We start from the raw sequence: 24,799 nt of genomic DNA, 5'->3' as shown, positions 1-24,799 counted from the left end.
AAGCTATGAATTACTCCAGGCTCTCTGTTTTCTTTGGTCCCCTGTGCTCCCCGCCCCAACAGTTCACGTGACCTCGACTGACGGATTTCTTTAGAAAGAGGCAAACAACATTCACGAGCCAACCCACACCCACTTCCGGGAAGCGTCAGATGGCAATTTTCGTAACAATTCAGGCGATGACTCTGTGAGCCGCGTAGCAACAAGTGGGAGAAACATAGTTTATATACATCTAAAATGTCTCCGATAAAGGAGTTAAAAATCGTTTATGAATTTCTAAACGAGGATGGCAGTTTTTCAGAAGGAGATCCTATCGCAGGCACAGTCAGTTTTACTTTGACAGAAGACACAGAGGTGAAGGGGCTGCTCGTGAAAGCCAAGGGGGAGGCGCGCGTGCACTGGTCAGAGGGTACTGGAGAGAGAAGAAGATCGTATCATGCGTCCAGGAGATACTTCAAAGTCAAAGAGTACTTGATTCCAGAGACTGGTATGGCGAATAAATGTGTTGGACTTTATGTGCACGTGAGCACATAGATGTGGACATAATAGATGTTAGAGTAATGGACGTTAGTTTTACAGGATGGTTGCATAACACATGCACAGTAAAGCCTACTCCGAAAGTTTATAGCAATGTACACTTTGTCCAAATCCAATTTCTTTAGAGACACTGTTTAAAAAAATAAAAATCTGACAATAGTTTTTCCCTAGTTTTGAAAATGACAAATAAGTGCACTTTAAATACATCATGAACAAATTTTATTTATTTGTATGCCAGCCTATATAGTACATTTTGATCCATATTTTATCTCCAAACACCTTCTGAACTGCACTTTTACAAATGTTGTTTTGATAAAAGTAAATTGCCATTTGAGTCAGAGCATTAAGTGTAATGATCTCACTTATTTGCAGGCACTCAACTTCCCAAAGGAGTGCATCGCTTTAAGTTCAGGCTTCAAATCCCCCAGGGGTAAGTGGTAATCTTTAGCATCTAGCATTAGTTCTGTATTAATTCTGTATAGTTGTTTTCTTTCACAAATGAATGCATTTGTGGAATGGTTGTCTTACAGCAACATGCCATCATCGTTCAAGGGGATACATGGAAATATTCACTACTTGCTTGTAGCAAAGATGTCAAGGAGCTGGCGGTGGCCTGCTAAAGTACAACAAGAGCTTAAATTTGTTTCTAAGTCCATTTCCTACCCTGGCAAAGTAATGGTAAGTGGAATACTTTACACTGAAACCCTTAATGAATTGAATACACACTACACTTTCCAAATAAACTGAAATATTTGAAAGTCACGTGACTAAAGAGCCAGTTAGATCAAACTGAAAGAAAAGAATAAGAGTGATCGTGGGAAAGGCAGTCATAAAGAGTTAAGTGTGAAAACAAACTATGTACCTGAACATAGTCTAATGAAGTCTGCCATAGAGGAAATTCTAACACAACAGTTGTGCACTATGCGTAAATGTAACATGAAGGAGGCAGGCAGCAGGACCCTTTGTAACTGGAAATACCATACGATATTACATGGAATAAGTTGAGCAAACAGAATCATTCGGTTGTTTGGATAAACGGGATAAAGAATGGATTATGCCAAAAGGAGTCAAGAAAGGGCATACAGTTTTTCTCAATCCTATATTCAACCATTAAGATGACAGTATTTCCTTCTTGTATTTCAGCCATATGAGACATTGAATTAAAATGAAATAATGTTTGTGTGCATGAATTTTTTTTCTAGTGTCCCCAGTCTGGTTCAGTGGAAAAAGAGTTGGGGGTTTTCCATAAAGGAAAGGTCCAAATGTCTGCTACCCTGAACACAAAGTTCTGCTCTCCAGGTAAAGTCACAGGAACACAACCAAGTGTTGATGTGGACACAAAATGTTTGTAGCATTGTGTCATTACTCAGTCAACTTCCATTGTTCAGGTATTAATGTTAGCATGATTATCATATCTCAAAACAAGTTTAAGCTAGTTTCAGTATACGCACAGGCTTTAGTAAAACACATACATGGAGTCAGTAATGTGTGTTTAATTATTGTGTGGTAACATTCTTTCAACCCCCCCCCCCATGTTATTATCTATTTTTGTATTTTTGATAGGTGACACATTGTCTGCTGTTGCCAAAATCAGCAACAACTCCACCAAAAACATGAAGCCTAAATTCAGTATAGAGCAGAGAATTGCGTACCATGCCCAAGCTCGCTCCAAACACAGTGTCGAAAGTCTGTGGAAATCGGTTGGTGAGACTATCACGGGGAACTCAGAGGAAAATGTGTCCTGCCAAGTGCAAGTTCCTGCCAATATCATCTACACTGTTCAAAATTGTGACATCATCTCAGTTGAACATTACCTTAAGGTATGTAACAATGTAATTGTGATCTGACATCAACTCAGAAAGTAATTAGCAAATAATGAAGTATTTGTAGCACAGGCAGTTCTTGGCTCGTATCACACGCTTCAATGATCATAAACAATATAACAGTGTCTTATAAAATTACAGTATGAAGTGCTGTATAAATAGTGAATAACAATGATCAATCAGACTGCACCATCAAGGTAATTAACAGCTGCAATTATCATTTGCTTCAAACATCTTCGATGGAGACAGAGTTTACATTTGTACATGTTCATGTTCTCCAGGTGTATTTGGACATCAGTTTTGCCTTTGACCCAGAGGTGGTGTTTCCACTGGTCATCGTTCCTCCCGGCTTTGCTGCACTTCAGCCTGGGGAGGCTATGGGGCCTTATCCAGCTGGGGCTGCTGGGGCCCCAAGTTACAGCGACTTCCCTCCCCCTGCCTTCCCTGTTGGACCTTATCCTGCACCAGCAGGTTCAGGTGCTTATGGAAACCCAGCACTATATCCCACTCTGCCTGCAAACATGACAAGTGGTTATAATAATCCATGGCCACAACAGGCCGCTCCATACGGGTTTCCAACTGCAGCTTCATCTACAGCGCAGCATCAAACCCCGACTGCTCCACCTCTGTTTCAACAGGCAGATGCACCTCCATCTTACATGTCTATTTTCCCTCCTGCTCAGGACACCTTCAGTACAACAGGGTCAGATAAAAAAAGCTGAACTTTACAGAGAAGACAAATAACCATGACTTATACATGATACAGACAGCTCCTGTTTGGTACGTAAAGTTTGTGTTCTGATGTCAAATCAAAATAACTGCAGTGGTGAAAATAGACTGAGGGTTTTGCTAGCATATTATCCCAAGCTTAATCGCTTCATATTGTTGTTCTCTCACCTCCAGCTTCATGCATCCTGAACACACGATTCAATTTTTAACGCCTGTATGGTGTTGAAAGCAGCAACCAAACACTTGACATTATGTATAGCAAATGATTAATTTAAACATTTTCAGTGGGCACATAAAAAACATTTCGAAAAAGATTTTCTAAGACTGAAATTATGGATATGGAATACTAAACTGTTTAAGAGTAAATGTATTAAATAGTCTTTCAGATGAGAATTCCCCAAATTATGCAAAAGAACATTTTTGTTTACTAGTTTGCTTCTTTGAGCAAGCTTTAAGTCGTATAAGTCTTTCAGTTTGAATAATCTACCCAGCCTGGCTACTCACTGCTCATTGCTGTAGGTATGCTGTGCTACAGGGTCAGCAACTAAATGAGTCCATTATTGCGCAACGGCCCCCTTGTTCTTTGACTCAGGGGTTTTCAGCTGTGCTACTGGGTTAGCTGCTGATGAGAGGCTGTCAGAGAGACTCTGAGTTGGAAGTAAACCTTGTGCACAATTGCACATGCACCATACAGAAGCAGGAATTTGTCTTCACTTTTGCTTGTGAATCCAGTTAACTCCATCCTCTTAATTAGCCCAAAACAGGTGCTGCTATGTTTGTTCTTGACTGTTTTGTTTGTCTTCTGACCTGTACATGTGTACATTAGGTTACATATTTTATTAATTAATTTGTTTTATGTATTTTATGTATATTTTATGCATTCTAGTATCCTTTTCATTTTGGCTACTGCTAGCAGTGCTAATTAGGCCCACTTAAGACCAAATGAGTGTCTGCAGTGTTAGCTTCCATCTGTATAGAGCATTTGCTTAATATAACCACATTCAATACGTCTCTGCTCTGCCATTTGTAAACTTGTATTGTTTTAATTCACATTTATTCTGCAAGTTTGGTTAGTTATAATAGTATATATTGTATTCATAGCCAGTCGTCATGGAATCAGTTGTAGGTTAAATAGCTTTAAATATCTTAACTGTTAATTGCTGCCTAGCTGTCAGCTGTTCCCTTCAGGGGATTATTCAATATTGGTGGCTGGCACCATTGTGGCCTCATGATTTCACCTTATGGAAGTGCTGTTCATAGCAGTGCATGCCATTCAGACTCACAATGACTGATTTAATGGTTTGTGTTATTATTATTATTATTATTATCATGTGTCTTATGGTTTTTATTCCTCTCTTATCAGAAAATGTATGTAAACAACAACAGTTACTCCGGTACACCCTGTCAGTAAATAAAGTTTTTTAACTGAAAATATTGTGGGACTACTTTGTGATTTAACCAGTCACTCGAGTGGTGGTTAGTTATTTTTCCATAAGTTTTTCAGAGGAGCCACAGTCAGCAAATCACTTTATTTTACAAAGCATACAGTTTTCAGTGGCTTCGGTGACTGCAATCATATCCACAAATGATTTATAACTGCACTGAATCTCAAACACAGAAGGATGTCAGATGTGCGATGAAGATTCCTCTTGACCTAATGCAAACAAACCAGAAATGTGACATCATCTCAGTGGAGTACCACTTAAAGGTGCGCATGAGCCCAAGCAACAGCGACAAGCAACATTATTTTATCCTGCATCCCCACACTCAGGCAGTTATGGATACCCAGGAGCCTAAAAGTATTCAGCACCACCACCTGTTTACCCATCCACTGGTGTGTGCTGGTCCCATTATCTGCTTTTGGCAAATCTGATGCAAAACACTAGAATGTATAGTTAATGACAAAATGAGTTTGTTAATTATGATGCAAAATACTAACACTTATATGGGCTATAAAAGCAATAGATTATTTATAAAAGCATTTAACAAAGTGACCAATTAAACATTTCTTAACATTTTCCAGTCTGTTGAGTTTAACAGGAGACAACTACTTCTGTCCATTTTATTGAACAATACTTTGCATATCTTATTTGTTATACTTATAAACTGCTGGTGTTTTCTCTGACTTGTTGATTTTAATAGGGTACCAAGTTTTTGTCAACCTACTACTACTACTACTTATTTACTTTTGTCTTTATAAATAAATGACTTAAAATTTCATTCATACCAGCAAAAAATCCAATTACATTAATAAATTAATTCATTCATGCATTGTCCGTAATCGCTTGTCCTCGTAAGGGTCGTGGGGGGCTGGAGCCTATCCCAGCTGTCATTGGGCGAGAGGTGGGGTACACCCTGGACAGGTCGCCAGACTTTCGCAGGGCTGACACATATAATCAGACAACAGTCACACTCACATGCCCCCCCTACGGCAATTTAGAGTCACCAATTAACCTGACATGCATGTCTTTGGACTTTGGGAGGAAGACCCCGGAGACTCCACATTAATAAATAATCATCTTAAATTGTGTAAAACCGAATAGCCTGTTGCACATTATGCTTTTGTAATATCTGAATTGTTTAAATAAATGTTGAATTGCCTCACATGAAACAATAGTGATGGTTCTCTCGCAGTCTCTGGGCAGAGCCACACCCAGCTGTAGGAGGCAGCTGACAGTTATCCTTCGTGCCGTGCAGCCACAAGTGGAAGAAACAGAGCACTGACAACACAGCTAAAATGTCTCCGATTAAGGACTTAAACCTCGTTTATGAATTTCTCAATGAAGAGGGCACTTTTTCTGAAGGAGATACCATCGCAGGCACAGTCAGCTTTACACTGACAGAAGACACAGAATTGAAAGGGCTTTTCGTGAAAGCCAAAGGGGACACGAACGTGAGCTGGACACGAGGCAGCGGAGATAACAAGAAATCATACAGCGCACACAGGAGATACTTCAAAGACAAAAAGTACCTGGTACCGGAGACTGGTATGGTGAATACATGTGTCGGAGTATGATTTACTTGCTCACTTGACCACTTGGACATAATGTTATTTTAGATAATGAGACATGTAGCCTGTTTTTAATAGGAGAAGCATAACAAAAGTTATTGCAAAAATCGAAATTACTACAGATTTAAAAAAATATATATATATCTGTATAATTTCACTTTTCACTTATACAGATACTGTATGTCCATGATTTATAGTTGCACAGGATAACTGTAATACAGACGCAATGTGCAGCATTTTTACTTTAATATATAGAAATATATAGTAAGTGAAAATTATAGCACGGCAGAACATTGCACAGGAATTTTACAACGATTAAATATAATGGTTATGTATGTATATATGCAAACATATTACTAATAAATAGTAAATATATATATAACCAGATTAAAAAACATAGTGAAAAGCAGTTAGCATGTTATAAGTGATGGCAGATGGAGACTGAGACAACACCAACATCAAAACTGTTTCCTTCAGTTTTTAAAACCACGACAACCACACCCCTGAAGTGCATCACAAATGAGTGTTATCTACTTGTATGTCATAGCTACATTATAGTCTGCAAGTTATGCTTCCTAGAACCATAAGAGTCTCAAAATCTCACTGACCCCATAGCACACAGTAAACCTACATGAATCAAGATCAGTAAATAGAGTCTTCTTCATTTGTAAAGTCTCTACAGAAAGTGTTAATCATCTCACATCTTTTGCAGGAACTCAACTTTCCGAAGGAATCCATCGCTTTAAATTCAGGCTTCAAATCCCACAGGGGTGAGTAGCAATTTCTAGCATCTAACATTTTATCCTATGTTGCCATCTTTTGATTTTATAAATAACTGCATATTTGGACTGGTTATATTTTACAGGGATATGCCATCATCCTTCAAGGGGATTCATGGAAGAACTGTCTATGTGCTTGAAGCAAAGATGTCCAGGAGCTGGCGGTGGCCTACCAAAGTACAACAGGAGTTCAGATTTGTTTCAAAGTCCCTTTCACACATTGGGCAGGTCATGGTATGTGGGTTACTACAATAAAAACATGTTATGAATTTCATACATTTTAATGAAAAATATTTTGGATAACAAGATACTAGACTTAAGCGTCAGGTGGCTTAAATTGAAATAAAAATTAAAGGGTTTAGCGGAAAGGCAGCAATAAAGAGTTAAGTGTGAAAACAATTTTATACAGAATGTGTCTGAACAATGATTAGTGAAGTCTGGCATGGAGAAATTTCAAACATAACGGCGATTTACTATACTTAAATAGTCTGTAAAATGGAGGAGGCAGGCAAAAGGATCTTCTGTAATCTGAGATATTATATTATGAAAATTGCAACATGTTGAGAAACAGAAGAAACCACAAACCAGTTGTTTGAATAAACAGGAAATGGATTGGGTTCCGCTAAAAGGAGTGGCGCTGGGAGTGAGGAGAGTGGTGCGGTGTATTGATTCCTTTGATTGTATGGCCCATTAGAGAAGACAGAGAGCATACAGTGCTGCTCATCATCATCTTAAAGCTAGCAAGATGCCAGTATTTCTTCTGAAGTTTGAATTTCAGCTGTATGAGGCACTGAGTTGATATGAAATGTTTGTTTTTATGATCTGTTCTAGTGTCCCCAGTCTGGTTCAGTGGAAAAAGAGATGGGGGTTTTCTCCAAAGGACAAGTTCAAATGTCTGCTACTGTTAACACAAAGGTGTGCTCTCCAGGTAAAGTCAGTCTTACAAGGAACACAACCAAGTGTCGATGTAAGACATAAAATACTATGTATTGTCAGTATATACTAGATACTGTACAGCTTTGTAGATTGTATATATGCATATGCTTTATTGACAAGTTTGCAAAACCTTCTTACTGTGAATATGTGTTAAATATATCTTTGTGTGTGGTGACATTTTTCCAGAAAAAAAGGGTGCATATTAAGATGTTATGATTTGTTTTTGATAGGTGACACTTTATCTGTTGTTGCCAAAATCTGCAACTCCTCTTCCAAAAAAATGAAGCCCAAATTCAGTTTACAGCAGAAAACAGTGTACCGTGCCAGTGGTTCCACTAACCCCAGTGAAAAAAGTCTTTGCAAAATGGTTGGGGAGACTATCGCCGTGAATTCAGAGGAAACTGTGTCCTGCCAACTGGAGATTCCTGATGATGTCACCCACAGTCTCCATAATTGTGAATTAATCTCAGTTGAACATTTCCTCAAGGTAAGTAGCAATGAAATAGTGATGTTACATCAACTCAGTAAGATTTTTGTTTGCAACTATTGGCATTTAAGAAGTTGTAACAGATGATTCTTTTGATAGATCACATGCTTCAATGATCATGAACAACATAACAGCACCAAAGCTTATAAAACTAAAGTATAACATGATGTATACACATATAATACCAGAAATAATCATGTTTATCAGACTGCATGGTTACAGAAAGCAACACTGAGTAGCTTTTCCACCTAAAGATAGCAGCTTTGAAGTCGATCTAATAGTAACTAACTTACATTTGGGACAATGGTCTCTTTTACATTCCCACACAGCACCCTGGGAACCTGCTTTCAGCAGTATATAACTTGGCCACAGAGCTGTGGTTTTCTTGCGAAGTGTGTGTGGTTCAACAGTACTTCTTCAAACACCAGCTGCCAGCTAAAAAGAAACCAGTTTGCTCTTTTTGCTATCTCTGTACATGTCGATTTACAAGTAAGCCTTGTTAGTTTAAAACCTTACAAACCTATCTCAGCTAGCATGTAATAAATTACCCTCCTCAATTTGGCCATTAAGCCACAGCTTATAAACACAATGGCAACAGTTAATTTAAATACACCCCTACTCCACATGCAAACAGGGCTGTAGATGCTAGAACATGCTAGTTATATTTGCTTAAAATCTAGCAATATTCCTGTACCTTGCCAGTCGACATCGCTCTTTGGCCTCTCACAAATGCAAGTTGCCTATTAAGGGGAAGGCATACCAGCACTATGTGTATTTTATAATAGTGGTGTTGCCCTTCAGTGGGCGCCAAAGTGCACCGAAGAAACTTGCTACATGATGTGGTTTTAGTAGTTCCATAAATGGCAGTTTGTTTTAAATCCTCTCTGTGTCCAGGTCTGCTGTTTAAGGTTATATATTTTCCTGATTAGTTGCACACATGCTTCACTATCCTTCCTTCCCTAGTGTAGTCTGTTTGTTCCCTTCTCTCACTACCAGTTCATCTTTCCTCCTTCAGTGAGTGTTCCAACCTTAAGTCCTTTTTTAATAGTGTTTATCAGACTATTCTTTTATTTCTTGACTGAGACCTTGCCTTAAGTTTTTAGATACTTTTGCCTGTGTTTGGACTGCTTTTCTGTCTGACGAACCTTTCCTGTAAGTAAAGACTTTTTATTCAAAACACTCTTGTATTAAGTCCTTTGACTAATGGTACCAGTGTCTTTGACACTCTGATGAAGACAGATTTTACTTCTTCATTTGTTTGTGTTTCCCAGGTGTATTTGGACATCAGTTTTGCTACTGACCCAGAGGTGGTGTTCCCACTGGTCATCGTTCCTCCTAGCTTTGTCCCCCCTCAGCCTGGGGAGGCTGTGGGGCCTTACTGTGCTGCAGGGGCCCCAATTAACAATGACTTCCCTCCCCCTGCCTTCCCTATGTGACCTTATCCTGTGTCCTCAGGTTTAGGCGCTTATGCTGTAGCATAAGGTGGTTACGATGAGCACCAATGCATGCTATTATGACAATGCCAGTAACTAGTTAGTACTTCTCACTCAGCTTACAGACACGCTCAGCATGTCAGAGTGTTGTACCGTCTATATTCACGCGTCTGTGCTCATTAATACCCAGCACTAGATCCAACTCAATACGCAAACATAAGACGGATAAATAGAGTTCTGTATTAATCCTGGTGGGAAATTTTACTGTTGTAGCAGTATTGAAGAAAAGATAAAAGCAACATAATATAGCCTACAACACTTAGCAACAATTATTATGGACCCATAACATGAATAACAAGTTTTACTGTACATAAAAAATGGCTGTGATAACCTGTGGCCACATCAGGCTGCTTCATATGCTTTTCCACTGCAGCTTTGTGCAGCTTTAAACCCAGATACTGCTCCATCTCTGCTTCAACAATAGTATTTGTAAAACATTTGGTGTTACAAATGTGTAACTGTGCTCTATATTTGTACTACTGTTTAACATTTTTACAGTTATGCTCTGGATAAAAATGACCTGTCTTATTAATTTCACTGTAAGTGAGAACATTTTCAGGTTTTATTAAACTTTTTTTTCATTTGGTTCCTTGCTTTTATTGCAGATGTTTATTTAATAATTGCAATGCCCTTTAACTGAACTATTTTTTTTCTATAAGCAAGCTTTAAGTTGCTCAAGGTGCAAACCAAAGGGTATGGTTGTCAGTTGTTCTTAAATGTTTTACAGAGAGCAAGTTACTTAAAGCATTGCATGCAAAAAGGGAACTGTGTTTAATATTACTGAAATAAAACTAAATTATGTTAGAAAATACAGTTTGCATAATGCTACGTCCACTGAATGTTTATTTTGATCAAAGCCTTTCACATGCTTTGTGTTGCATCATGATACTGAAAAACATCATGTGACCATGCAGGCCCCAAAAGCTGTCCCATTCCTCACAGTAACGATTGGACAATCCTATTCAGCTCAGAACACTGTTTTCTTCTTATAACAGATTTATGCTCTTTAAATCTAATTGGTAGTCCATGGAGTTGTGGCACAGGTTGTCAACACATTTTCTTGCCTGCATACCACAGGGATAAACAGAGTAATAAAAGACAGTAAAAGAAAACAGTAAACAAATGAGAGTAGAAGTAGCAATGGGAATGAGTGGAAGCATTCAAAGCAAGTTACTCTTAACATTTAAGGGACTGATTAAATCACTGAAGCATAACAGAACATGTCTACGGAAATCCACACTTGGGTAGTTACGCATGCCCTAAGGCACACATGTCCAAACTCTGGCCTAGGGGGCAATCATGGCACCTCGGACAGATTTGAAACGACCCTCAGCTTGTTGTTCAAAATGTCCTACATGTGGCTCCGCACATTATTGGTCAATAAAGCCAGATCATTTTAAAATTTTTCCTCAGGATGGCAGGATAATCGCGCTGTTAGTCGATGTCTATCCGGTAGGAACCACGCAGGCAGAACTAATGTGTTTTCATCAACAACACACAGACAACGCACAAGCAAACGAATGGTAACCTAACAGCATATATTTTCTGCTAGGTAGCAGCCATGGCCACAGCAGAGTAGGGGTATTTAAGCAATATGCCGAAGATAATCACAGCTGTGATTAAATAGAGTAGAGTACAACAGCACTCCCTCTCTGTGATATTGCTTTTATACAGCGGCTCAACAAGTGTCATTTAGTAGTAAACAGTAATACGACAACAGATTATGATTTGTTTACTCAGTTAATTATTTTTTGGCTCCGCCGACACAAATACTTCCGCTCCCGCTTAAAGTGACAGCTGTTGCCTAGCAACACAAAACTTTTTCCTGCAAATTAGCTTGGAACTCAGTTAGGTCTACATGTTATGCGCAGGGCAGCTGCGTAGTATCATGTACATTTATCTGTGTGTTTCCAGTGAAACAGAGTCATTTAACTGTAGTAGACTGTTGTATGTGTGTTTCTCTTGACTTACTGCAGTGTCCGCCTTTCGAACTCGCGCTGACAGCCACTTCCTGAGGAAATTGTGGCCCCTGTCGCCAGTGAACGGAGAGGGCAGGTGAGGGAGGTCTTGCCAGGCCAGTGTCTGTCTAACATCCCGTGTCCATTTTGAAAGGCTCATCATCTCCGCGCCACACTTTTACAACGTAATTGTGCAGTCTTGAAGCACCGCGCGCCGTTAGCCAGCTAGCTATACTGCGGCAGCTAAGCTAGAAACAATAGTGAGGGTAAGGGCCGCTCCACAGGTCCACAGAAAAGCCTTCTCAGCGGCTTGTTTAAGTACACCGCCAACACCAATGTAACCGAGCGTACTGGTTTCGCCTAACTGGATAACTAATAAAACAATAAACGGGACGAAAGAACCTGTAGCAGCCCCATCTGCAACTGCTGCCATTTTGTTTCACTTAACCAAAACTCCCGCACAACAAGCCCCGAAAAGAGTGGAAGTTTTCCCCATTACTTTTTTCCTGCCATACGGCAACTCCAGAGGGACACACTATAGGCCTCCAGAGCGTTAACGTAGGCCCAATTAACGGTTAAGAACAACCGTAAAGCGGAGTGATACATAAAGAGTTAGAAGTCTCAGTGCTATTGTACTGTAAATCAGCACTCTGGAATACCACTCCACCAATTGCTTGATGGGAACTAACTGTTGGTTAAACGAAAATACAAATACACTTTAGTAGGCTTATCACAACTTAATGTTTTTATGATAGTGTTTTTGAGAATCAATAAAGTTTAAACTGCTGACTTCCAGACAGCAGGCATATGTTGTCAGTCATATGACTGCCATTCCACCATAAGACACAATAGGCTAGGCCTTGCATGTTACAGGGGCTGCAATAAATGCAGATCCTGCTGTTCTGGTTGCAGTAAAAACAAGATAAACTTTTTTTACTCAAATTTTTATAAATATGGTGGAGTGGGCTTTAAGCCAGTTTTTCTTAAAATTAAATTAAAATGGGCTTCCACAATACATCACCTTCCTTGTAGTATTGAAATATGTCTTGATATATTGAATCGTAACCTGTGTGGTCTAATGTATCATATCGCTAGATTTTTGCCAATAAAGAGCCCTACAGCAAAAAAAAGTCTTCAGTTGGCAGCGAATTCTTCTTCACTGAAAGGTGAAACTGTTGTGTTTGTCTCATTTGTATTTTTTTAAGTAACCCGCATGATGCTCGAAGCAGCTGACCCCTAAAATATTTTCATTTTATCTTATCCAGACCCCATTCAAAAAGTTTGGACATGCCTGCCCTTAAGAGTTATGGGGAGGAATGTATGGGTCCTCCATTCATCTATCCAGCTCAGTGATGGATGCAAAGAGGGAGGTTGCAAGAAGTTTTGTTCCCACCCACTTGCACTTGCCTCTGTTGCTGAATAGATGTTTTGTCACAGGAGACTGTCTGTGCCTGTCATCGCCATCATGGGAATAAGACTGCCGTGTGTTTATTTTCTTGTCTTCGTCATTTTACAAGGTAAAAAAGTTATATTTGTTTGAGTTAGTGAGCAGACATAACTGCACTTTGTCACGCAGTCGATCGTTTGATTTCCAAATGGCTCAAATTGAGAACACGGTGATTTAAAGGCAAAGAAAACGGATACCAACGTTAACTTTTTCCACGTTTTCTGCGTTAGCTGTAACTTAACAAATTGTTGCGATAGACAGCTATTCTTCGTATCTCAAAGTTAGTGCAAAGACACTTTCCAAGTCTAAGCTAGCGTTAGGTAACTAGCGTTACACTGTTGACGCTAATTTAAGTTAAATAACACATTTAACTCGTTTTACCTAACTTTAACTTATGTCCCCTTAATTGTTTAACCAAAATAGTGTAGTTAGCTAACGTTATCTGCTGAAAGCGGAGTTTACGCTAACGTTACATAAACAGCGTAAATTACGTTGAGAAAAATGTGTTAAGAGATAGAACAAAGGCGTCTTTTTCTGTGTCAGTTGTATGCCGAATAGAGCTAAGTATTACAAGACACCAACTTTTTAAACCATTGAGATAATATTTTGAAACACATGTTTGCCAGGAACAATTAAATATTAAATTGCCATCTCTTTAATGGGATTTGGGTTTACATGCTCTTCTTTTGGGATGATTTTCTCATTGCCTTTAGTTCACACTCGTTTAGTATTTGACAGCTGGCATTTTACATAGCCTACTTGATAAATTACCTCCGTGTTTTTTTGCCAGTCAACATCCCTAAGGTGACTTCCCTGGTTTGCAGAATATAATATCACATACATTTTGCCAAATGATAATATACATTAAACTCTGATCTTCTGACTTGCATGATTTTCTTCCCCCAAATTTACAAAAAAATTACAAAATAGTAATTGAAATAATTTTACAACTTTTGACTTAGCTCCCTCCCCAAATAACAGCAAATAATATATATATTTATGATTAAGAGTTAAAACTCAAGCTTGGACTATGCCTTTTTTCTGTCTCCATCACAGAGGTGCCTGGCATTAAGATTCAGAACAAGCTGCTGGGTAAATGTCTGCAGGCACAGGAAGGAACTACAGGAGGAAGAGTATCTCTGGGTGAATGCAGACCATATTCAGCTTTCCAAGAATGGCATTGGCTATCACACAGCCAGGCTCTGAGAAATCACCATACTGGGGAGTGTTTAACTGCACCAGGAGAGCAGTATGAAGGTGTCCACCTGCAGCCCTGCCTCTTTCGAGCTGAAAGTGATGAGACTGATGCTGAAGTGGCAGTGGTAAATATGGGCAGAGATACAGGCAGCCAGGTATGGTCCTGTTCCAAGAGAGGTCACCTGACTTTAGTAGGGAGGGGTCTGCACCTGAGTGCCACTCAAGAATCCACTTTGATCTTCCTTTCAAGGGAACATAAGCAGGTAAGAATATTTTAGAAAGGGAACAGGAAAGGTCCTTAATCAATTAAGTTCAAAACTATCTAAACATGAGGGAGGAAATGAATTTTGTAGACCTAGTAAGAGTTAGTCTATACCTTATCTTGTGTTTCTTTGCAAGCCTGGCAGCAGGTGGCGGACACTTGACAACCAGACACTGTGCAATGGGAGAGACAACAAACACAACCACCACCAACCTCACCACAATCTGGGGAAGTCGTTGGAACGTGGAATTTTTCCAAGTGCCATCTCTAATACACACAAACAGTCTGTACCACGTAAGGACCTAAAAGTACCTCACAAGCAGTAGTTAATGCTGTCTTCCTACAGTGTGTCTTATTAAAGAAAAATACACTTCCTTAAAAAGGCAGACAGTGACTTTGCCAGTTTAACGCCCCACAAATTTACAAATTTACAAATTTACTGGCAATTCCATATGTAAATACCTGACATCACTGCTGGCCATTTTTCAGTCATATCATGAGTTTTGAGATAATATGCTGACATTCCAGACAGCTAGTGGTGTCAGGTCATGCCACTGCAATATAAATGTTTATTTGCAGAAAATGCATCATGTTATTCTTTATTATTTATTCTAATATTACTGTAGATTATTTGGAGAGAAAAAAAAGTAGATTATTGCTTTATAGTACTGCCTTTTGCAAGCACTTGCCATTTTCGAAACTCTTCTGGGTGGTAGTCATGGAACAGGCCCATGGATCTAAACATTGACATAAAAAAAAAACATTACTTTGACAAGCTATGGTGTCAGAAAATCAAACTAAGAACATGATCAAGTGAGCATTGCCATCATAAAACAAATAAATTAGGTCATCTCTCTTTCATTGAAAAGGTTGCTATTCAGCAGCTGATCTTTTTTGAGTGCACTGATAAGAAGCTTTTACAGGATGTCACTCTTCCCATTCATTGTAATGGTTAACCTTGGTCAGCCACATTTCAGAGCCTTTATAATATGAATTTTGGACAATGATTGGGATTAAAATTAAATGTGTGCAAAGTATAGCCTGAGGGCTGAAACATGTAAAAGTAGGGAAAAAACCACATATTGTTAGCTCATTAGGATAGTTTTTGTGTTTCAAAAGTCCATAAGCTATATTTAATATTTGCTGGATCTTGATGTATTCTGCTGTGGGCTGCAGATTGTATTACAACATGCCTGCTTTTAGCCTGGTGATCCAATTTAGTCAAGTGCAGTTTCTAATCAATATTTTCCACATCCTGGAATGCAGCCAGCTACTCCATGAAACAGCATCATCACAATACTGATTCATGTTGTCTTTACACGGGGCTGGGCCTGCATGAAGTGATTTCTGTCTCACTGCTAGAGATGGACAAAAACAACTATTGTTTCCTTTATCAAAAGAGAGAAGAAATTAAACCTATGATCAGTTTTGGTCATAGTTCAGTTGTTGTTAACATGTTTCTTTTTTTCTCCCACAGCCTTCCCAGTTGAAGGTATAATGACCATCAATGTCACAGAAACATACACTGGAATGGATGGGCCTCTTTCCTTCCTGAACACCACCTCTGCAGACCCCACCATGGTTTTCTTCAGTATGGACTATGGTATGTTTGGTCAACTATCATCGCATTGAATGTATCCTTTATACGTCCAGTTTTATCAGTGGAAGTGTTTGACACCACAATACTTCATGTAGACTAACATCGATGCAGTGCGCAAATCTCCCTTATTCAGTATAGATGTAGTTAGTTTTCCACCACTAGGTGGAGATGGATGATTGTAAAACTGAGCAAAGTTTATGGTGGGTGTGTTGCAATGTTTGCAAAGGAGTTTCAGTGGGCTTTTATTTTCAGCTTCAGAGTCTGACAGAAATACAAATGCTTGAACAAGAATTGTAACTTAGAAAGAGGTAAATATGAGTTCAAATGCGGGTTGTCTAAAAAGAATCATGTGTTGCTTGTGCATGTGTGCATGTGTATAAAGGGATGGGCTGGAAGATAACCATGCTTGTGCTGAGCTCTTTGGCCCTGGTCCTGGGGACTGTGATTCTTATTCTCCAAGTGTACTCCAATAGGTTAGTGATACACACACACACACACACACATACACACAAAATACACTACAGTACATATTTTGTTTATTTGGATTTACTATGGAAAAGATAAGTGGATTAATCAAGCAGGTGACCAACATAATATAAATATATTTGCATTTTGCTCATAAAATAATCATTTATATGTTAAAATACACGAAATTTTATTAGTAACAGCTTCTGTAAAACTAGTATTTGCTATTTCTGTCTGTTTGTCATTGTAAATTAGTGACATTGAGATTTTTGTCTGAAAAAAAGCAATCTTAAGACATCACTTTAGTCTCTGATAATGTAAGATGGGCATTTGACAACATTTTGCATTTCAGAGTAGTTCATTAATTTAAACACAAGAATGTGAATTAAAGCAGACAGTGGACAAGTGCATACTGAAAAGACAACAAGTCTACCTAACCTGATTTGTATACGTTGGAGACCCACATCCATTAACCACAGCCAATAGAAATCTGTTTAAATCAACAACAACAACAACAAGTTATTTAACCTTCATTAAAAAAAAAAAAAAAGCTGGATGAAGAGACAGTGCGATGTCACCAAACCATATTAGAGGAGAAGACTTCAAAAAGCTATGGTACAAAACAAAATGTAGTAACTTTTCCACCCACTTTTTCTCTCTTGCTTTGTCAGAAGGAAGAAGGTGGTGTGTGTGCTGAAGTCGTACACACCGAGGCCAGAGGTGAGTGTTCCTGGGTCCCCGGTGCCCAGCGAAAGGGCCCCGCTGACAGAGCATGCCATGCGCCTCCCACACTCCTCCCCAACTTTACAGCGAGGAGAAATCCTCATTCAGTGGAAAGATGGCACTGTTACTCCACTGTACGAGGCCTGAAGGTTGTACTGTTAAAGTATGTTTGGACATGGGTGTGTTTGTGCAAACACACATGGTTTCCTGTGCTGAGCTATGCATGTACGTTATCTTCTGAATATCTTCTGAAAGGGAGAAAAAAAAAAAGAAAAACAGAAGCGAAATAAGGTGAAGTTTCTGTTGTCTGTTTCAGGCAGTTGGTGCCAAAATGACATTAAGCAAACTGTTGGTGTACTGAATTGTGAGTTCATGGATCAATAACGGAGTAAGTTTTCAAAAAAATATTGAGTCCAGTTGACTTCTGGTATTTGAGGTTTTGGGTTGGCTTGATAGATGAAAGGACTGTAAAATGAATGTTTAAGTATTCAGCCATTGTTTGTAGGCTTACTTTAAGTACAATTCAAGGGCTTAACAAAGTAACCAATGGCTTAGGACTTCAGTTGAATAAAAGACTTACCTTAGTTTGCCTAGGCCTAAACTATATGGAGATATGATTATCTTATCCCAGTTTGATGTCAGACATTGTTTTGTTTTGCTCAGGTGTCCCTTTACATATTTTGATTTTGAAGAACTTAAAAGGTCGGCAGTTTTTTGACACAGTGTTTATCTGTCATTTAACATTGTGCCTAATAATATATCCAGACACACCTTGGCTCTTTAGGCTCACACCCTTGATATTGGGATTAATAGTGGGACTGTACTGAATAGTTTGAGGCTTTAGTCATAACATTGCAAAGAGATTCAAAAATAAGACACGCACATCCCGTAGTGGGTGATGGATCCAAGATAAACCAAAATGTGAAAAGATAGAGGTCTGCACACTGGGGAGCTCCCCTCAAAGGATTTTATTCTGCAAAATAAGTAATGTTTCGAGTCAAAACACTTTTCCTCCATAAATCTGAGGATGAGCGTTTTGGCTCCTTTAAGGGGAGCTTTTTTTGCATGGCTTTTAATTCTGTTTGCAGATAAAGATTAGGCTACACTAATAATATTAGTATTATACTATTTGTTAAATTAGAGTTCAGTTGTGGCTGCGTAACATTGTTTCGGACTCATGTGATCCAGATATCTCCAGTAAGGCCAGAGCATTGTCAAGTACAAAAGTTAAAACAATCACCAACTCTAGTGTGGTCGAAAATAAACCCTTATTCACTGAGTTATTATGTAAATTGTGCTGTTTTCCTCTGCAGTCTCTCTGCCATTGCAGCTCATTACAATCCTGTAAAGTCGGCTGTCTGTCAGCTCAGCTTCCTGTTCCACCAGCAGAGACTGACCTCTGGGTTGTGCTGCATTTTTTATGTCATTGAAAACCAAACTAGTTGGATAAGTCAATAACCTGGTATACATAATACCGTGATATCGCCCAAGCCTGCGTAGGACCTTTCACTTTTGGAGCCTCTCACTCTTAAAAGGTCTCTGTGAAATTTGTATAACATTGTTGAAAGTGACCAAACAAGTTTTTGATTTGAGATTGTTTTGTCAAATATAATTGACTTTTTGCATTTGTATGTGGCAATCTAATAGACCACTAACATACTGTAAATGTGTTAGTTTTTTAACAAAAAAGTATTTTTATACTGTGAACTAGATAATAAATCTGAATATACATACAAGTTACTTGCACTGTTTTTATGACTACATAGTGACATGTTGTATTATTCAAAGTTTCTTCAACCCTTTTTCATAGTTTAAAGTTGTCCCGAGTTAGGGAGAAATGTAATGGTTGCTGACAAAAGCACCATTTATACTTCAGACACTTTGCACTTAACAGATATGTTAAGTTGATGATGATGATGATGGTGATGAGGCTTTCAGGGAACATGGCATTCCCTGTGGCATGGAAACTTCCCAGCAGGAGGAGTCTGTTTACAACAGAAAACCAAAGGCTGTTTTACTGTTTTTTGGGAGAGGCCTGGGTGTTGTTGGGTAGGTTCATTTAATCTCTCCGTCATTTTAACAATAATGAGCAGATCTGTGTTTGGACAAAACATTGCCAGAAGGAAAAAACGTTAGCGTCGTACATGTAAACCTGCGGCTTTGTCAGAAGTACATTTGAGACCAGTACCTTTGCCTCTGTTATGTGTGCTCTCAATGGACATTTTTGTACATTGGTCCTAGAGCTGACACCCCGTCTCCCCTGCTGGTAGTGTTTATACTAATGAGAGGGCACTAAGTTTAATGGACAGCACAGCACCCTGAAAATGACATGGCATCCCACACCCTTCCAAACCACATCCACATGCCTGAAGAAAAAACCCCAGGATATTTTATTTCGTTATTTTTGCTTTTGCAAAGGAATTATTGAGATTTCACAGTTATTGAAGAAAAAAAATGCGATGATCTGCAAACATTTTTCAACACATAGTATATATTCAATTGAATACAGTCTAAAGATAAGATATTTGATGTTCAAACAGATACACTTTTTTGTTTGTTTTTTTTGTAAATATACACATGTATACGCAGGTTCCAAAAAAGCTGTGACAAGGACATGTTTAGCACTGTGGTGTATCACATTTTCTTTAGAGCTGCCACACAGACATGCAGTCCTTATTTGGTTTTCCTTTATGTTTTGGCTCTGCACTCCATTACATTGAATATGAGATAAATCTATGCCTATGATTGTGAAGTACTGATTTTAGCATTACTATAACTGAGTGTTGAGTGTTTACATACATATTGTGTGAACAGTGTATGAACTATAACCCTATTGTTATCCTCTTCCACTGCACTGGAAAATACAGTGCTTATTCAACGTGATACCCTTAAAGCTGAAAGTCAGCACTTTGACCTTGTCAATAGTTGGGTTTCCCTTCAAATGTAGTGAAATTTTAAACACATTTCAGAAAATTGGCAAAAGAGAATGTGAATTCTTGTACTTTTCAATCTATTGCTGTTATGTAAGTATTGGGAGTTGGTTCTTCGACATTAGAAAAGGTGGGGCTAATTCTTCAGTCAAGTGCTACTGCAGAAGAAGGTGCAACAGGATTAGAAGAGGAACAGGAAAACAATGGATGTATAATAACAAAGACCACACATAACAATGGAAAAAGGGAGTTTTCAACAACTAATATTACAGCTGTGTGCTGTCATGTGCTTATGACAGAGTTTGTAATGGCCTATAAAGTGACGATATGTCATGATTGTGCATCATCATTCATTGAATCTGTGTCTATTGCACAAGTTGGATTTAACTTCAATTGATACACCATGTTTTCTATCTGCCAAATGGTTTTTTTTGCAAAATTTTGTTGTTTCCACACAGGTTTTATGTTTTAGGATTGTCCATCCATTTGTTGGTACATCCGTTTGTCTATATGTCCGTACATCCATACTTCTATGTGTCTATGTGGGTACATATGTACATATACGTCCATAGGTCCTATTTTCATGAAGGACTAAAGACTGCCGTTAGGGAATTTCTTAAAATTTGGCACAAACATGTACTTGGACACAAAAATGAACTGATTAGAATTTGGTGATTGAAGGTTAAAGGTCAATGTCACTGTGACCTCACAAATCATGTATTTGACCATAACTCAAGAATTCATATGCTAATTATGGCAAAATTCACAGAAATGTCTTATATCATATATATTGATAAAATGCTGACATTTTATATTGAATAGGTCAAAAGTCAGCTTCACCATGACAATGTTCAGCAAAACAGTTTTCTGGCAATTACCCAACATCATAACTCATAAATAGGAGGCGAGACATTTCGTCAGATACTGAATTGTTGACAAATCTTGGGTGCCCGCTTTGAAACTGTGCTGACCATATAGATTTACTTGACTGGTGTGTGGAGGCACACACAATAGTTTGTAATTCTATGTCATTCTAGTTTTATGTGGAAATGAAAAATTTGCATAAAAAAAGTAGTTGAAAACACACCCAATCTTTCATTTGAAATCCAGTGCGCTGGAGCCAAGACAAAAGTAAATGTGTCATTGTCCAAATACTGAGAGGCTGCACTTTATGTGCACAGACGTGTCTTCCTGCAGGTGAGGCAGAGGAGGGTGGGAGTGACACTTGTATGAATAAGAGGTGTGTGTGAGAGCACTTGCTCAGCACTCTCAACAGCTGGCAGGTCCCATATCTGGTTTCACAATCTCCCTAAAATGGTTTCTTTACATCAGTCAATTTGTAAAACCATTATAATCACCTTTTCTTTAAAAAAAAAAAAAAAGATGTTTGTACTTGTTCCTGTTTTTTGTTATGTTTTACTTATGAGGTGATCTCCTTATTGTTTTGGGACCTATAGAAAGTGGAAAAACTCTAGTGTATAGTCCTGTTAGGAGAACACAGTTTCTCAGAGCATGGACACTTAAAGTAACCACAGTTATTGTGGTGCTCATCCCTAAACATCACAGTTATACCACATGAAACAGTCCTTGGATGAAGCAGAATTCATGGGGCCTCCTTGACCTTCACATGACCTTTCGAAAAAGTAGATTTGTTTTTCTATTTAAATGTCTATCAGCTAGTGAGCGACAGTAAAAATCCTGTTGCATTGTGAAGTGGTGTGGGTGACATTTTAGCATGAGACTGGGATGAAAGGGAAAAGACAAGAGGAAGGAACAGAGGCAACAACAAACAGATGTGTTCTAAGGACCAAAGCTTTATAAGCATCCTCTATTTCCTCCTTAGCAATGAACAATGGATACTCTCCAATTTAATCCAAATTCCACAAAGAGACATGCTAACATCTTGTTAGCATGTGTCTGTTATTTTTGTTAAAACTGTCTTCATCACAGCCATTGACTGATACTCACTGTTTTCAATGTTGTCACTTTTTATTTTTTATTTTTCTTTAAATGTAACCAGTTGCTGTCTGACTGCAACTGACTCAGTGAATGTGACAAGGAAGCAGTCCATACAACAGATTTAGTAAAAGAAATTCAATTTTTTTTTTAATTAAGACATACAAAAAGAACAAACCAACCAAACCAAAATCACAATGCAGAGTGGATGTCTGCTGGAGAAAGGGAGAGAACGAGTCAACACCTGGGCTTATAGCCGGGAAGGCCCAGGTGAGCGTAATATTGCTAACGAGCTGTTTCCAGGCTGCCTGATGAGGCTGGCCTCCAACAGCCTCCAAGACTGTTGGAGGGGCGTAACAATAAGAAGAAAAAGCAAAGTCTGCACATTAGATTAGTGCGTTTCTTTTCATTTCTAAGATCTAGACTGAGTTGTGAACAGGCTTTGTTTTGAAGTGAAAGCAGTGGGCGAATGCCTCTTTTCTACATATGGAAAGGTTTGCAGAGTTGCTTGTGGCTGAAATATGCCTGCCTGATCTGACCCTGGCAGCAGTTGCATAATGCATTCAAGAATTATTGCAGCTTATATCAAGTACTGAAAATGTGATTAATATTGATACATTTTTGTGTGCTTCATTGGACCAAAGTTCACAAAACCATTTTTGTACCATCTTCAAAGCAAGTATGGTATGGAGGATTTATTCACTGCCCTACAGGTTGTAGTTTACTGTAAATCTGGCTATCATAGTCACTCTGTTGAATTTTCCAAGAGTGATAGTAACTGGATAGGAATCCCCGAGTTCTTCAAAATCGGTGTATTAAACGTGTTGATGTAGCTGTGTCTTTTTTGGAATTCCTGCTGCTTCACAGTAAAAACTGCTGTTATCACACATGGCCTGCATATGGTACCAACTCTCCCCTTAGGTGTTTCATACTATGTTTAACAAAACAGGCCATTAGTGTCCCAGCCTGAACCAGACACTCCATACAGCCGTATGAGATACATTTTATTGCTCTGTAAAATATACAGAAAAAGTTGTTTGAACTTATCAGGGCAATTTGCTGCTTAAACAAAATCTTATTTCATTCTTTTTTATAACAGACATTGTAATAAAAAGTTAAAGACTGCTGGTGTTTCCCACATATCCATCGACTTGTTTTTCCTGTGAAAGTGTGTTATACAACCCTAAAATATAGCCAGGCCCAAAAGCTTTGATGAGACTCTGGCATGAGCAACCAGGCCTTGGGGATATAATGGAGATTTTACAGGTATACCCGGGACCAGATCCCGTGAAAAGGAATATTCCTGGTATGTGAGTTACTATATTGAGGGTATAACACAGGTTTAGCATGAAAGCATTCTGTTTTGGGAAGGAGGGGTCTTTTCTTTATAGCATGCCTTGAAGGGATCCAGGCATGCTTCTTACTGCAAGATGTTATGTTAGAAGCTTTTGTGCTTTGCATCTGTGATTCCTATGAATTTTCGTGTCTTTGTTTTTGTGGTTAACCAGAGGACCTGCTGAAACAAGCAGCGCTTTCCTGTGTCATGGCTAGTTACACCTGGTTGGCTTATTTCTGGCAAATTTTTGGCAACATTTGACATCTACAGAAATTTCTTCACCAGTAACTGCTATGCAGTAGAAATAATCGGTATGCAAATCCCATTTTGTGTGGCTAATAAGACTTTATAAATATGGCAAAGACTAGCTGCAACATCTGGAGCCAGGTGAATCTGATGGACTTAAATATGATAATTCAAGAACATAAGGGGCAGAAAATTTGCTGCAACAATATCTCACTTATGAAGCCATAATACATCAGCCCTGATCTATAGAATTCCTTTAGAGCCTCGGGCAGCATACTGTATCTTTCAAGGCAGCTCAAGATAGAAAACACATGTCCCCATAAGGCTTTGGAGTGCTGCTTGGATCAGACCTTAACTGGCAGTTTTGCATGTTTTAGTCCATTAACTGCAGATTGTGTGTACCTTACATTACTACTGACAAGCTTCCAAAGGGCATCAAGGCATTTTGTTAATTTCATTACAATGGCTTTTAGTTTCACTGCCATCACCTTGCACAAACTTGAAACTCTTATTTCATTGCGTATTGTGAGGAATGGTTTCAAATAGTCTTATGTGTTAAAAGATGCTTTGGTGTTATCAGATGACAGAAATCTGGCCTTTATTACATCATGATGAATATAATGATGTTCTGCTGCTGACTTGCTTAAAGTTGCATTAGAGGAGTCATACCACTCTCTTATCTGTGCATTATGGAGCTAGTCAGCATTCAATTAGCTTAGCCTAACATAAAGACTGGAAGCAGGGGTAAGTAGATGGCTGACTTTCTTCAGATTTTGAAAATACACCAACACGTCAGCAAGAAATATCTACAGCGCGTAGCCCTCCTTTTGCCTCCTGGCTCCACCTCCATACTTAACGCACAGACAAGAGTGTGTCGCATCTCATCTA

General features: G+C 38.7%; 3 protein-coding genes across 3 annotated transcripts; all 3 read left to right on the top strand.

Annotated features, from left to right (window-relative positions):
• Positions 1–124: 124 nt before the first annotated feature.
• On the top strand, positions 125–4,518 carry LOC121943140 (arrestin domain-containing protein 3-like). Its single transcript, XM_042486574.2, has 6 exons — positions 125–484; positions 907–964; positions 1,065–1,212; positions 1,737–1,833; positions 2,098–2,354; positions 2,639–4,518. The coding sequence occupies exons 1-6, from the start codon at positions 235–237 to the stop codon at positions 3,077–3,079; spliced, it is 1,251 nt and encodes a 416-aa protein (XP_042342508.2). The 5' UTR covers positions 125–234; the 3' UTR covers positions 3,080–4,518.
• Positions 4,519–5,784: 1,266 nt separating this feature from the next.
• Positions 5,785–10,377, top strand: LOC121942882 (arrestin domain-containing protein 3-like). Its single transcript, XM_042486176.2, has 6 exons — positions 5,785–6,073; positions 6,809–6,866; positions 6,962–7,109; positions 7,707–7,803; positions 8,042–8,298; positions 9,570–10,377. Exons 1-6 carry the CDS (start codon positions 5,824–5,826, stop codon positions 9,732–9,734), a joined length of 975 nt encoding a protein of 324 aa, XP_042342110.2. The 5' UTR covers positions 5,785–5,823; the 3' UTR covers positions 9,735–10,377.
• Positions 10,378–13,108: 2,731 nt separating this feature from the next.
• LOC121942884 (uncharacterized) lies at positions 13,109–19,179 on the top strand. Its single transcript, XM_042486179.2, has 6 exons — positions 13,109–13,266; positions 14,253–14,656; positions 14,793–14,949; positions 16,133–16,258; positions 16,638–16,728; positions 17,392–19,179. The coding sequence occupies exons 1-6, from the start codon at positions 13,173–13,175 to the stop codon at positions 17,588–17,590; spliced, it is 1,071 nt and encodes a 356-aa protein (XP_042342113.2). The 5' UTR covers positions 13,109–13,172; the 3' UTR covers positions 17,591–19,179.
• The last annotated feature ends 5,620 nt before the right edge of the window (positions 19,180–24,799 follow it).

Source organism: Plectropomus leopardus, chromosome 4, assembly GCF_026936395.1.
Source record: "Plectropomus leopardus strain MGB_pleo_1.0 chromosome 4, ASM2693639v1, whole genome shotgun sequence".
Taxonomy (NCBI): Eukaryota; Metazoa; Chordata; class Actinopteri; order Perciformes; family Serranidae; genus Plectropomus; species Plectropomus leopardus.
This window is presented reverse-complemented; position numbering and strand designations above follow the sequence as displayed.

Excerpts from the sequence above, each read along its gene's own strand:
- LOC121943140 (XM_042486574.2), top strand. The coding sequence starts at position 235 with ATGTCTCCGATAAAGGAGTTAAAAATCGTTTATGAATTTCTAAACGAG. Across the intron at positions 965-1,064 it reads AGGCTTCAAATCCCCCAGGG|CAACATGCCATCATCGTTCA; the intron begins GTAAGTGGTAAT and ends GTTGTCTTACAG. Across the intron at positions 1,213-1,736 it reads CCTACCCTGGCAAAGTAATG|TGTCCCCAGTCTGGTTCAGT; the intron begins GTAAGTGGAATA and ends TTTTTTTTCTAG.
- LOC121942882 (XM_042486176.2), top strand. The coding sequence starts at position 5,824 with ATGTCTCCGATTAAGGACTTAAACCTCGTTTATGAATTTCTCAATGAA. Across the intron at positions 6,074-6,808 it reads GTACCTGGTACCGGAGACTG|GAACTCAACTTTCCGAAGGA; the intron begins GTATGGTGAATA and ends CATCTTTTGCAG. Across the intron at positions 7,110-7,706 it reads CACACATTGGGCAGGTCATG|TGTCCCCAGTCTGGTTCAGT; the intron begins GTATGTGGGTTA and ends GATCTGTTCTAG.
- LOC121942884 (XM_042486179.2), top strand. The coding sequence starts at position 13,173 with ATGTTTTGTCACAGGAGACTGTCTGTGCCTGTCATCGCCATCATGGGA. Across the intron at positions 13,267-14,252 it reads TGTCTTCGTCATTTTACAAG|AGGTGCCTGGCATTAAGATT; the intron begins GTAAAAAAGTTA and ends TCTCCATCACAG. Across the intron at positions 16,259-16,637 it reads TTTCTTCAGTATGGACTATG|GGATGGGCTGGAAGATAACC; the intron begins GTATGTTTGGTC and ends ATGTGTATAAAG.